This window comes from Octopus bimaculoides, chromosome 9 (genome assembly GCF_046866305.1).
Source record: "Octopus bimaculoides isolate indiv1 chromosome 9, ASM4686630v1, whole genome shotgun sequence".
Classification (NCBI taxonomy): Eukaryota; Metazoa; Mollusca; class Cephalopoda; order Octopoda; family Octopodidae; genus Octopus; species Octopus bimaculoides.
Window position 1 is genome coordinate 60,296,575 of NC_142936.1, and position 14,685 is coordinate 60,311,259.

The 14,685-nt window shown below is 35.4% G+C and overlaps 1 protein-coding gene across 1 annotated transcript in view; it reads left to right on the forward strand.

The window, feature by feature from the left end:
• The window catches only part of LOC106871023 (uncharacterized), a 31,161-nt gene extending 22,449 nt beyond the window's left edge, over positions 1–8,712 (forward strand). The window contains exon 2 of the mRNA XM_089357585.1: positions 8,105–8,712. Coding sequence (XP_089213711.1) covers positions 8,105–8,199 — 95 coding nt within the window. The 3' untranslated portion in view covers positions 8,200–8,712. The remainder of the gene's footprint in view (positions 1–8,104) is intronic.
• Positions 8,713–14,685: the final 5,973 nt, after the last annotated feature.

The window sequence follows — 14,685 nt, forward strand, 5'->3', positions numbered from 1 at the left end:
TTAACTCACGGATAAATTAGTCCTTTCATTTCCGGAGTTGAGAACTACATATTTCACACTTTCATTACTCTTCTCCTGCCGACTAAGAATATTTCAACTAATATTTAGTTTCTAAGACTCATATTTCAAATATATCAATCAGAAGTTGGCACCTACATTGAAACATTAAAACTATTATTTAGGAAAAGTGTAAAGAATATTTTTTCAGCTTAAATGATTGCACATTAATTCCAAAATTAAATACCCTTCGTGTTATATAAAATTTATACATAATATATTTGATGTAATGCTTTATTTAATTCGGTTCTGATTAGCATAAAAGTGAGGATTAGATAAAAGATTAGTTATATGTTTATTTTGAAATTTCATCTTTTTGTTTGAACAAGAAATTACCTCTAGTAAAGCTTCGATTCATAGCAAAAGAATCCATAAAATATAAGTTGCATAACAAGATCTCTTTTCGAATATTAAAATAGTGTAGTATGTAAATATCTCAAATAAATTAATCTGGTCCCTTTCATCTTTGAAAAGCAGAATCATTTTCCCTTCTATTTTCTACTCAACTAACAGAACACACGTTTAGATTTAAGTCTTCGTCGCCCCCTGCACACAAACATAAGCCAATTTTGTTCAATAAAAATACTGAAACAAAAGTTAAGTATGTTTATACGTTTCATCTTTTAAACCCCAAGGGGTTTCTGCTGAAACAACTGAAGGGAGAGCAGAATTGTCTGTGAGGGTGCACATCTTGATCTTCTTTCTGTCATTGCAGGCGTTAGCTTCGATAAAAATGCTTCAAACAAAGATTTCCATTATGTGACATAAATCACAGCACCAAAAAATAAAATTAAAAAGCAAATTAATTGTTTAAAGCGATGATAAGCGCTTGAGATCCAAGAAAGGAACCTCCCATAACACATTGCATTTGATGGAAAGAATAGAGCTTCTTGAGTAATAAGGCGTGATGTGCTGTCACTCATCTAAAAAGCGACATTGATGGAGTCTTTTGAAATCCCATTGTAAAACTTTAATTGGAATTAAATTTCTATTAGAGACGAAGTGGGTTTCTTGCAAGTGTCAAAGCCCTCAACAAGATTTTGCTCAGCATTCTATAATCTGAAGTTTTGACGAATTTCCGAAACAATAACTATTGTTTTTATTTGTTTGCTATTTTTTTTTCTTATTTTATTTCTAAATTATTATTGATATAATGAACATTTTGTTGACTGAGCAAAATATATGAAAAAGGTTAACTTAATCAGATTTGATAAATGTAAAGTAAACAAAGCTGAATGAGTAAATATTTAGAAACGCATATAATTTCTGAACACATCTTTGTAATTAATAACAATAAAATTGCGTAAAACTTTGAAAAAATATTATGAAATAACTGTATGTAGTTAGGTAAACAGCTATTACAAAATTCAAATAAGCAAACAAGTTATTAGAAAAATATTTAGTGAATAATAAGTATCTATGTTCTACATAGCATCAATGTTTAAACCATAAAATTAAATTGAGCTTCAGTATTCATCAAGGTAAAGTTAAATTTAGCCTCACTATTAGTCTAGATATAATAACGGGAAAATGTTTTGAACATAGTTTGGATATGCATAATATAGTTATGAACGTGTTTTAATCGCGTAATAAAGTATTCATTTCTAGTAACCTCTCATATCGTTAGTGTATGAGCGTTATATGCATACAAAAATAGTCATATATATTCACGCACACACACACATACACACACACACACATACACACACACACACACACATATACACACACCCATACACACACACATACACACACAGAGGCATGTATTGACATACACACACAACTATTGTGTTTGGATGTGTGTGCTTGTATGTGTGAGTGTGTGTTTGTAGTGATATATTTTCATCTTATCTTAATATTATCTTCTTTGTCCGCTCATTCCTCGGAGGGTTATGGAGGCAGAGTTCTCAAGCATGCCTTCCATCGGGTTCTGTTAGAAACTACCGTCTCCAACTGATCAGGCTGTATACTCAAGCGAGACCAACTAAACTCATGGATGTTATCAAGCCATCGTGTTTGCAGTCTGCCCTTGAATCTCCTGTCGGTTGGTTTTTGTCCGCAAAACCTGTCCGATGATTCTTTCCAGAGATATTTTTACCACATGTCCATAGTATGGGAGTCGTGGTCTCTGAATTTGAAAACGTGGTGGCTCTAAGTGGAGCGTCTCTGTGGTCTCCGAGCATTGCACTCTATTGAGTAACGCTACTTCAAAGATTCTTCGGAGGAATCCCATCTCGGCTGCTTGTATTCGCGATCGTATTCTTGCGGTCACTACCCAGATTCATGACCATAGTTATGGATAGACACGAACTCCGAACTGAAGATTACTAGTTTGGTTTCTGCACCTACTTCCCTTCTTCTGATGACTGAATGCATTAATACATCAGCTCCAGCAATTCTTGCATTTAACTCAGGCTGTCGCCTTCAATCACTCGGGAAAACAACCAAGACACTTGAACTTCTCCACGTTCTTCAGCGGAACTCTGCTCACACGTAGAATGTGTAAGCTTCATTGAGAGGACGAGTGTCTCAGTCTTCGCAACACTGATTTTCATTCCTGCCGAGCAGCACTCAGCAGCAAACATATCAAGTGCATCTTGGAATTCACCTTCCGACAAGTCGAGCAGTACCATGTCTGATCCTACACCCGCTGGTCTCGTTATGCTTCCAGCCTGGTTGCGCATGTCAGTCCTGTCTACGAAAATTATGAACAGAATAGGTGACAGTATACGCGCCCTTGGTGGAGTCCAACATCCACATTAAATGGCTTCGACTTAGCACCTTTTATCCGAACACAAATACTAGGGCATTTGTTTAGGGATTTTAAGGCAACAAGAAGCTGTCCATCGATCCAATATTCCTGCAAAATCTTCCACCACATACTTTTCGTATGCCTTTTTGAGTTCTACGAAACTAGCATACACCTCTTAGCCGTATTCCTACAATTTCCCGAAGAACTGTCGCAGTACTATTATTTAGTCGGCTGTGATGCGACCGCGTCAAAAACCACAGTGTTCGTTAGTTACCGTGGAACCAACAATATCCCTACATCTCTTTGCCAGACGTCCAGCATAGACTTTACCGAGGAGGCTCAATGGGAGATTACTTTATAATTAGAGTAATTCCTCTTTTCCTCCTTTTTGAAAATTGGGATTATCACTCCTGATTGCCACTGCTCAGGTACCCTCCCAAGGATCCAGGCCAACTTGTACAAACATATCAGCCAGAAAATATCATCGCTATTTAATGACTTGAACATCTCGGGTTGAATTTCATCCTTTCCAGAAGTCTTGCCACATTTGAGCTCTTTAATTGCTCTTGTAACCTCGGTTGTAGCTGGGTTTAGGAGATCAGCAAAGTATTCTCTCCACCTCGCAAGGATGCACCTCTCTTCAGAGAGAAGAACTCCAGACGAGTTCCTGAAAGCAGGCGTGGAGGGGGATTTCTTACTACGAAGTCAGCAGATGGTCTGCCATAATACTTTACTTGCTCATCTAAAGATTGATTTCAGCTTAACTTCAAAGTCCTTCCATGTCTTAACTTTGTATACCTTTACTGTCTTTCTCTCTCCCCTACCCTCTCTCTCATTATCTCTCTCTTTATATATATATATATACATGTATATATATATATATATTTATGTATATTAATATAAATATAGACAATATATATATGTGTGTATATGTAAATATATATGTGTGTGTGTGCGCGATTGTGTGTGTGCACGTTTGTGTGTGTGCGCGCGTTTGTGTGTGTGTGCATGTGTGTGTGTATGTGTGTGTGTGTGTGTGTGTGAGAGAGAGAGAGAGAGCGAGAGAGAGAGAGAGAGCGAGAGAGAGAGAGAGAGAGAGAACGTCATGCCTACGGGCCGGATGCGGGAGCATGCTCATGATTGATATAATGCCAATCGATCAGAGGTCTTTTTCTGATTCCAGTCTAGGGTATCTATATATGTAACAGTTACATCATTATTTCAGATATGAGAGCATTACTTCATTGTGGGCCTCGCTCAAGCTTTCTAGATTATCAGTAATAATTAGGGGTAGAATAATTAGAAGGTACAATATTTGAGATGCAGTCATAGCTATGATCAGAATACGTTTTCATGAGAACAGATCCTTTGATGATAATGATACCTTACGTATGGAGCGACCGCGTGAGTTCTAAATGATGTTTAAAGTGATGGAGGATGTGGAGTTATCTTTTTTATATGAGCCTGAGTGTTTTGCTGTTGAAAGAAACAAGATTCGCATGGCTCCAGTACAGTATGATCTTATGGTCTGTCTATAGAACCAGTGTAAGTTTGGCGTGTGGTGTCTGGTTATCATGGTTTGGGAAGGTTACGATAGAATGAAGGATCACACCATCTTCATCAGTGTGAGGGGGTAGACAGAACCGAAACTCGCGGCACTCCGAAGTTGATAGGGTCGGGCACACACTACGAGAGTGAGATCTGATGAGAATTTATTGATCCTCAAGATTAGAGACGGACAGAGCTCATTGGCAGGAAGATTAGGCGCTAGATACCGTTTAATGCTTTACTGATATACTGATGCCGAACGATACATTATTGCTTTCATTGTATCTCTATAACAGAGCCCACTGGTAGGTGACGAAGGAGAGTAGGTGTCCAGTGAATGTGACTTTATGCAAGTGGTATTGGTAGTCATTAAAGAGGGAGTGAGAGTGAGAGAGACAGAAACAGGGAGTGAGAGTGAGAGAGACAGAAACAGGGAGTGAGAGAGAGAGACAAAGAGAGAGAAAGTGAGAGTAGAGACAAAGAGAGTGAGGGAATGAGAAATGCTGGGTGAGATCATTGTTAATGTCTCTCTCGTATGAGATATTTCAAATGAGTGCAATAGCTGCGATAGAACATCTTCTACTGCATCCATGTCAATCTTGCTTCTTTCAGCACCATAAAATCTCAAACATATCAAGAAAATATCTTTGCACTTTTACTTACATTTCGAATATGAACAGCACTCACTTGGAGCCTTCACAGTCGCTTCCAATGTTGGGCCTCAGTATTCCTTGAGAATGGGACACACAGTACGATGTTTCCATAGATCAGGGTATGTTCATTTAGAGGGTGAGGATTGAAGAGTTCGGTGAGTAAAAGAGCACATTCTGGGGGTCAATGTTTGAGAAAGGTCATTGTCTAGGCTGGTGTGTCCGTTAAAAGCAACCGCAGTAATTTCCGCACTTGTCTTGTGTGTATGCGATATGGGGGAACATGGTGAGGATAGGGAAGAAGATATATTTTGAGAAGAATTGCTAAGTGCATGTAGTGTGAAGTTGAATGCAGAGGGGGCAGTGAAGGTTGAGACTTATTTGCAGACAGAACAATCGTTGTTGAGAAGTGAAGGAAAAGAAGACTCTCCGAAATTGGTGGAGATCACTTATGGCAACTGACCAAAAGGATTTGTTGTCGTTTGGGTTACGTGATAGCTTTAGGGCTGTGCCAAGAATGAAACCTTCACCTATGATTCAAAGAGGACTTGCAAGGGTTACGTTGTTGGGTAAATTTAGGGGATTGGATAACTTTCTCCAGGCGCTATTTTTTTCATTTTGCAGTGTGGCTCCATTGAGGGTCTGAAGTTTTTTTTTATGGGAAGTAACATACGCAAAAGGACATCTTCAGTTATTGATGAAGTTGTTTCTGATGGGTCGTGGCTGCTCGGGATAATCAGCATAAATCTATGGGAGCTCCGACCAGCTACAGAGTCCAAGTAATATGTATTTTAGACTAGGCAACTGTAACTTGTAACACTAGGCATTTTATTTCTCATTCATTACTGAATCGTGTCTCGGGTTATCATTCTGACAGTGAGTTTAATTCTAGGTTACGTCACACAACAATAGATTGTTTAACAAAAGCTAACAACTCTGTATACACTAACTGACTGAAAATATTGCAGATTGAACAAATCCACATAATAAAACATAATGTCATGTTCAGCTTCCTTTGCAACGAAATAGTATTTGATGCTGTTTTCTTGATAAATCCATCTTGTCACAGTGGTTTAACTTTTCATTGTTGTCGAGAAGATAACATATATTACTCTCTGAATCATGATCAATAAGGAAATAAGAGGAAGGAAATATTGAAATTAAAGTTTACCAAATGAATTATTTGATGGTTGTTATTGTATTAAAACGTTCATCTCCTTTCTTTAACATATTTCGTGCCTTTCATACATATTTCTCACAACACTTATATACAACTCACTGGCTTCATGGCGGTTAGACCGCAGGCAATAGTAAAATGAATTAAAATAAAAAAGAAATAAAACGTCACGTTTAGCAGACATTTGTATAACGGTGCACGCTCAGTTCACTCCCGTTCCGAGATTCACTTTATAACTTTCAATGTTCTCTTCATATAAACAAAATATTTCTTTGATTTTCCTATTACCGTTGTTGGACGTAATTATTTTTTATTAGATAGCGGAAGGATCTAGTTGTAGTTGACTCATTACCATCACCATTGTGTTCAGTGATGCAAACCAATTAGTGCCGTAATGCTGCCAACATGTGCACGTGTTTTCTTCAGAAGCCACGCGATAAAAATCTCTTTCACATATTTATTTGCGGTAAACCACAAAGACTGAAGAATCGCCTACTTCCGCCAATCATGTCTTTTAAAGGGGTGGCTCAACAATAAATTAGAACTTCTCATTAAGATGTTTTACACTCTTATAAATAAACATACATCTTGCATTATTAAAGGTATTCAGTTTAAATATATATTATTTTGTTTTTGTGTGAATACCTATCAGCGTATGTTTATAATACACGCATACACACGTGTGTATATGTACACACACACACAAACACACACATATCTATACGCATATAGACATTATGCATATATATATATTATGCATATATATATATATATATATATATATATATATATATATATATATATATATATATATATATATATATATATATATATATTATTTAAAAGACTTCCAACTCTGTTTTTTATGTTTTATTTAGATTCTTATAAAATTAATGTGGGATATAGAATATGGAATATATAATATAAATAGTAAAATGAAATGAAGTATTGAATGTCTTATTGAATACATGAAATATTGAGTATTAAATATAGAGTATTAAATATATAAGGACTAGTATACTTTCCTGCCTCATGGCATTCATCAAGGTCCCGTCTGATCTATCTATCTATCTATCTATCTATCTATCTATCTATCTATCTATTTATCTACATGTATATATGTACACGCACACACACACAAATCCAGGTTAGTCAAGTCTGGGGAACATGAAGGCCGTTCAAAGTAGGCCTCACACATGGTATTAGCAAGATGAAGCAACTGCTCATACCTCAAGAGAAACAATACAGTTGCTACGGCAGTGCTTTGGAGGGAGTAATATCCCACCACGGCAATGTCAACTGACTTTCATATTCCCCAGACTTAACTAGCCCGGATTTTTTCTTGTGGGGATACCTGAAAGAGAGGGTTTATATCAACAAACTATAGGCCCTAATGCAACTGAGGGAGAACATCAATAGAGAAATCAGAGAAGTGGGGTCTGAAACTCTTGAGAGTGTTATGGTGCAAGTTTTGGAGAGAGCACGGGCGTGCGAAGCCGAAAATGGCTGCCATTTAAGTGGTGTCATTTTCCATATGTGATGTAATGATGTTGCAAAATTTGACTCGTGCATATTAATTTCCATTATGTCCTTTATACTGTATCAAAATATCATGCATTTATTTGTAAAGTTAAGGAAGCTATTAAAAATTGAAACCCATCAACAATGAATGGCATTTAAGATAGAGCAGCGAACGAATTGATATAAAGTCATAGTTCAATTCTCTACTTCTGAAAAGGTTTTCATCTTTCTAGGTTTGATAAAGTATTTCTAGTAATGGCACAACTAGTAAAAAACACCCAAATCAATATAATCAAATATACCCTACCCAACACCATAAAAAATGATGGAATTGTGTATATGGTACAAATCTTTTTGTTCTTCTGTATTATAATTTGGCTTTTTTTTTTCTTTTTACAGATTTAACTGCCAGATTGTCTTGGGTGAAATGGGAAAGTCTGGGTGTTCGGCGGCGACCATTCCTCGGTTTACTTCCGAATTCCGCAACCAATTAGAGATGGAACCTGATTACCGGCGACTCTTACTTTCGGTAAATACTAGAGACAGCAGCATCATATTCTTGGACAAACATAAATTTACATTTACTCAGAATCCACTGAAAAACACTGCAAAATAATAACAAAACAAATATATATATATATATATATATATATATATATATATATATATATATATATATATATATATATATATATATATATATGTATATGTATATGTATGTATATATATATATGTATATATATATATATACATACATATATATTACGTATTTATATATATATATATATATATACTTGTATATATGCATGTATGTGTAAGTATATACGGATGTATATTTATCAATAAATGTATATGTGTCTATGTATCACATACACACACTGCTAATTTTCTGCATAGATAGCTCTTATCAGACAATCCAGTAACGTTCAAGCAACAGTTACTAAAATCTCTTATCGTGTTTGAATCTGAAAACCATGAGCTAAAATAAATAATTTTCCACGTGACAATTGACTTTTGATGTTTGATTTCTTAACATTTATTTATCACCGCCACCACCACCACCACGCCCCCCCCCCACCACCACCACCACGCCCCCCCCCACCACCACCATAATCTTTAACAACAACGACAACAGCGGCAAGAACAGCATCATACACATAGTGCTATCATTATGTCTTAAGCAGGTCTGGATTAAGACCCTTACAAGCCCTAAGCACACAAAGGATTCGGGTTCTTCTATATATATATATAAAATTCAAAATATAATAATAAACTATACAGTAAATCTTTATTTTTCAAAACGAAAGAAAATTAACAGTAAGATGGAAAATAATGTATTTTTGTATACTTTTACTTTATTTATATTTGAAACATTTTCTCAACCATTTTTTTAATTACAACACATCTGCTTCTATACTCTGTGGAGGTAGGGCATCATGAATATTACTTTAGCAAGTTTAAAGTGATTCTTTTTGTGCCGTAAACCATTTACCATTTCTGTGGTGCCCTCTCCACCATTCCCTCGATGCTCTAAGTTCTTAATGGTTACTCCAGCGCTGATTGAAAGCTGTTACTATATACCAATTATATCTAGTTCCAACAGAATAGAGTCGAAATGCAAATCGCCCTGGCCAACTTACTTGAGGCATATTACTCTAGACCAGCTTTTCTCCAGATAAGTCCAATCTCAAGTTAATTCCAGTTAAACCATTCTGCTACTCAACTCGTGTTGCAACATTGAAAGTCCATTGAAGAAAGCACATAACAAATATTACATTTGATATTTCCTACAGTTGTTGTTGCTCTGTTGGTGTAAGAACTTTTGGAAAAGACTAAGGGAATAGTATTCATAGTATATATAAAACCTAATGCAATTGTTGTATTATAAAGTTTGAAATACGTTGATGGAAAATAAAACAGGAGGTATTACATAGTGGATGGGCTTTTTATAATTAGAACTACGATGCCAGAGAAAGGCATGTACATCACACTATCTCATTTCATTAACCTTGTCAAAATAAAACCCTTGATAGAAGTAAAAAAGATATAATGAGGAGCTGTGTTCCTTTTCAAACATCGTTGAGCAAGTTTCCTAGATGACTAAAGTACGCTGAAAATGAATGTTTTGCCCTTGCACTGTAGAGCCCCTGTAGCAACTACGACATCATTCTAAATTTAATTTTAAACCATTTTTTTTTGTAATAGTTTAACAGAAGAAACGTGACATAATTGATTTATTCACCAGTTTAAGCGTCTTATTCATGAAGTGTTAACAAGATATCAAATGATAGCAACATATATTGATGGTTTATGTACACCACTAGATTGCAATATATATCAAGGATAACTCGATGACTTCGCTGTAATAATTGTATCTTATAATTAATGATAACTAAATCATCTAGTTATAATAATTATAGCTTATTTCGAACTCAATAATCTAGTAGTAATAATTATATCACTAATTATACCGTGTAACAAATTTTTTTTCTTCTATAGGCAGTATTATTTTCTATTTGATTCTATCTAGAAATCAAAAGAAATGACTAGTAATCCCTTCAAAGTTTTGCTTTTGTGACCTGGACATCAATGTTTTGAAACTAAATTATGTTCCATTACATTTCAGATAGATTCAGCACTGAGTTGCTTACGCAGAAATATCGCTACAGTAAATATTCTGCTCAAAATCACAGATTTGCTTGTCAGTTGATTGACTATAACCACTTGAACATTTCCCTTAGAGGCTGACAAAATGTGCATCTCCAATCATGAGCAGGTGTAGTGGGGGAGCATCTCAGCCATGTGTTAATTCTTCGGGGTTTGAATAAATGTAACAAAAGCAAAGTTTGAAGGAAATATTAGCCATTTTCATACATCCTGGCGGTAACCAAACAGGAAATAACAGTTACTACCCAAGGGCAAAATTCGTGTTACACAGTGTTATTAGCTTAATTATTTTGTAAGGAAGTGTACGGTATTAATGATAACTAAATCGTCAAATTATAATAGAAAATATTTTGTTAGTGATAAATGAGTCATTTACTAATTATAACAGTTTTATTAATAACACAATCATCAAGCTATAATTAGTCTCTTATCAATTAATCAATTACCTAGTCGTGATAAATTATATCGTATTAATGGTAACTCAATCACCTAACCATAATAATTATATCTTATTAGTAAAATAAAACACCGCGAATTAAATGAATCGTTTGAGTGGTGACTAAATGACTTATGGTATTTTGTTTCAGCTCTTTAACTTTGAAATCAGATTCTACCTGTTATATTTCCGGGGTGGAAATAATATTTCTATGATGGTGGATTGGTGGTATTGCTAGAGCGGTCACACAAAATTGTTGATGAAGCTCGTTCCAGTTCTTTGCGTTTTATATGCCCAGATATACGCAAAGAAATTGTGTGCATGTCTAGCTGATAGGATGTTGTCATGTAAAACATTCCTGAAGAAAGGTATTGTATTCTCCGAAGAAAATTACGTAACGATCATGTAGTATTTGTCAGGAAAGTTACCAAGAGCCGTTCGTCGGCCTACTGGCATAAGAAAGGAAGGTAAGAACATGTATTGATACTAATAGTCAAATGCATCATTTCAAGTGCAATATATGTGTAAAAGCATTGCTGTAAAATTAATAAGTTTGACGGTTCTTGGTCTGATATCTCTTCGCGGTTACTTGGACAAGAGTTAACCTCTACTCGACCAATGCTTTTAAAGTGGAAATTGGTTGAAAGAAATTGCACAGAAGCCAGTCGTATATTACTCACACACACACACGCGCGCACGCAGCACGCACGCACGCACGCACGCACGCAGCACGCACGCACGCACGCACGCACGCACGCACGCACGCACACACTAATGTATGTGTGTGTGTGTTTATCATTCGCTGTTGTATATCAGCGAAGCATTGTTATAATCCTTACATTGTTGGATTGTTATAACGCCCACTTGAGACACGACTATCTCAGTAATGACACAACTATCTCAGTAATGACACGACTATCTCAGTAATGACACAACTATCTCTGACTACCTACTACGTACTCTGGTACTTTTTACTCGATACATCATTTTACCTATGCATTTGGTAATTACTCCATCTTCCCAACTCTGCTTTCCATTCTTGTATGACCTCATATACACCTTTTCACCGACTTTAAAGAATCTTGCTATGTCTTCCCTGGCACTTTTTTCTTTTCTTGTTAAGTAGCAATTTATCAAAGACTGATTTTACTTTCCTTGCAAGCATCAGCTCCGCTGGTGAGTTACCTGCTGGTGTATTCGGATTTGGTGTCACACGGTACACTCTTAAAAATTGTTGTAAAGCTACCTCATCCATGACTTCCTTATTCGATTTTCTTAGGACTCTTTTGAAGGTATCGACAAAGCGTTCTGCCATTCCATTAGATCTGGGATGGTATGGCGCCGTAGTTATATGTTCTACCGCGAACGTTTCACAATTTTGTTTTAATTCGCTAGATACAAATTGTGTTCCATTGTCAGATATTATCTTGTCTGGGTTACCAAATCTTGCAAACAATTCGTGTAAAAAATTTATCACAGTTGAGGAGGTTGGTTTTTAACACTTGCAACTACCACTAAGTAGTATGAAGGATTTAAAGGACCAGCGAAATCGATGTGTAGTTTAGACCACGGAACATCTACTTTTGAACTATGTTTACTTTTATCGTGGGAAACTTTTCATTTCATTTTGGCTTACATAAAGGTGTTCCACTCTGTTTTACTGCAATTTTTTGTTTCAGTTCCTCGGCCGCATTCGAACCTTCGACTGAACTGACTATATTTCCATACAAAACACTTTTAAGCGTATTCCATACTTTGAATAGTTCCATCCACTCTGTGCCGAATAGACTAAATGAACTTTTTAATACATATAACTTCGCCTTTTTCGTTTGACCTCGAAATGTTACATTACATACGCATTCACCGGAAAAATATAATCTTTTTCCCGTAACACCATGTCCTACCTCTTTAGATTTAACTAATTTCGGCTTACTGATATATTTCCAAGTTTTTTCGTTTATAATGATGATATCACTAAATATGTCCAATTGTATTTTAACACATGTATTTTTGATTTTCACCTTCATGAATTTCCTCATCGTTATATTACCACTTTCTTCCGATGACACTATTTATTCTTTTTCCTTTGTTCTGACGTTTTGTCATCTTCGTTCTACAGTGCGTTTTATATGTTCTATATTTCCACAAAGAAAGCACTCCGCTTTTTTAATTGGATAACTTTTCCTCGGCTGAATACCTCTACATGGAAAACATGGGATTATTCCCTGATTTTTGTCGCGTTTTGTAGGAAACACTTTATCTCTGTTCTAAATATTTCGCACTTGCTTTACTTGGAAACACTCTTTACGTTCAATTTCCTCTCTGTCGTGTCTTAATTTGACTATCCTTTCACATTCTTCTGACACTTACTTGTAGGGTTACATCTTGATTTTGTTCCAACTTCCTTTTCGGCAGTAAATCCCAGTGTAAAACTCAGGAATTTGAACATACGTGGCGTTAATTCGTCCAGCTTAAACTTCTTGCATTCCCTGTTTAGTTTACCAGCATACGTGATGTAGTCTTTGCCGTTGCTTTTCTCTATGTTCAGACACTTCCAGCGTGTGTTGAACAATGGGCTTTTTTCACTGAAAATCGTTCACAATATGTCTATTGTGTCATTAAAGTTTACATCCGAAAGTTTTCTTGGGAGTACATAATTACCGTACCGTTCATGTTCTGTTGCCGCCAGTTTTCTCAAGATTGAGCGCGTTTTCATCATGTTGTCCCAAAATAAAGAATAAAACGCCTTGATATAATACATCTAATTAAAGTTGTCATCATATTTGAAATATGGTAATACGGGTTTAGATATCGATTATATTGCAGTAAATTATTGGAAAACGTACATTTATAGAAGCTTAAAAAAAGATTTTAAAATGGCAAAAGTATATTTAAATTATGGTGACGATATGACGATATATCTTACGAATTTTAGTAAGCAGCTATTAGGGTAATCATTTGATACTTTAAAAGGATATGAATAACTCAAGGCACCCCCTTACGAATTAGAACAATATGAGGGTATGCTGAAAAATTCCAGGCTTTAAGGGTCTCGCGAAAAGCCTGGTTAGAGGTCCAACCTCCTGAGTTCTTTTACAGAGCTTAGAAAAACTGAAGAACCGCTGCACTAAGCGTGTGAATTTAAGAAGGAATATGTTGAATATAATTAACTGATCCGCCTGTATTTTCTTTTACCCTACACCAGGAACTTTTCAGTATCCATTTGTACTTCTAAATATTGATAACACAACGTTGAATATTAAATTAATTACTGCAACTTTAGATCCGAAAACTGTTTTACAAATATGAAAGATTATTTAAAAGTGAAATGTGTATCTTAGAAATAATATAGTCTCAATATTTTTATGCCCCCTCTAAAGAATAGTAAATATACTGCTTAAAACTTATATGTCTTGTGACATTAACTAGTCTGTTTAATGAAGATCATAATAATGGTAATAATTAATACAAGCAATTATATTGTTGAATTACCCATTCAAAATATAACAATATATACGAATAAATAAAGAGAAAAAATGCGAATGAAGAAAAGGAATAGTCTTATCTATAATTAAATGATAAATACAGCAGCAACAGAATTAATTAATAACGATATTAATGATTTTTATAAGTTATAACAGTAAGAAGCAAGATAGAAAACAATGTAGAAGAAAAATATAAAAATATACAGAACAATAAATATATATAAAAAAATAACAATGTTGTATAACGGTTACATTCGACAATTGTTGTTGGTTTTGTATAGAGACTATGTCCATCGTATTTTACCGAGAGGACTGACGTGAAAGTATAATAGAAGCGGAAAGGAGGTGGAGTTTATAATTACTGCAGAATGGCTGCTGGAAAAGCAGGAGGA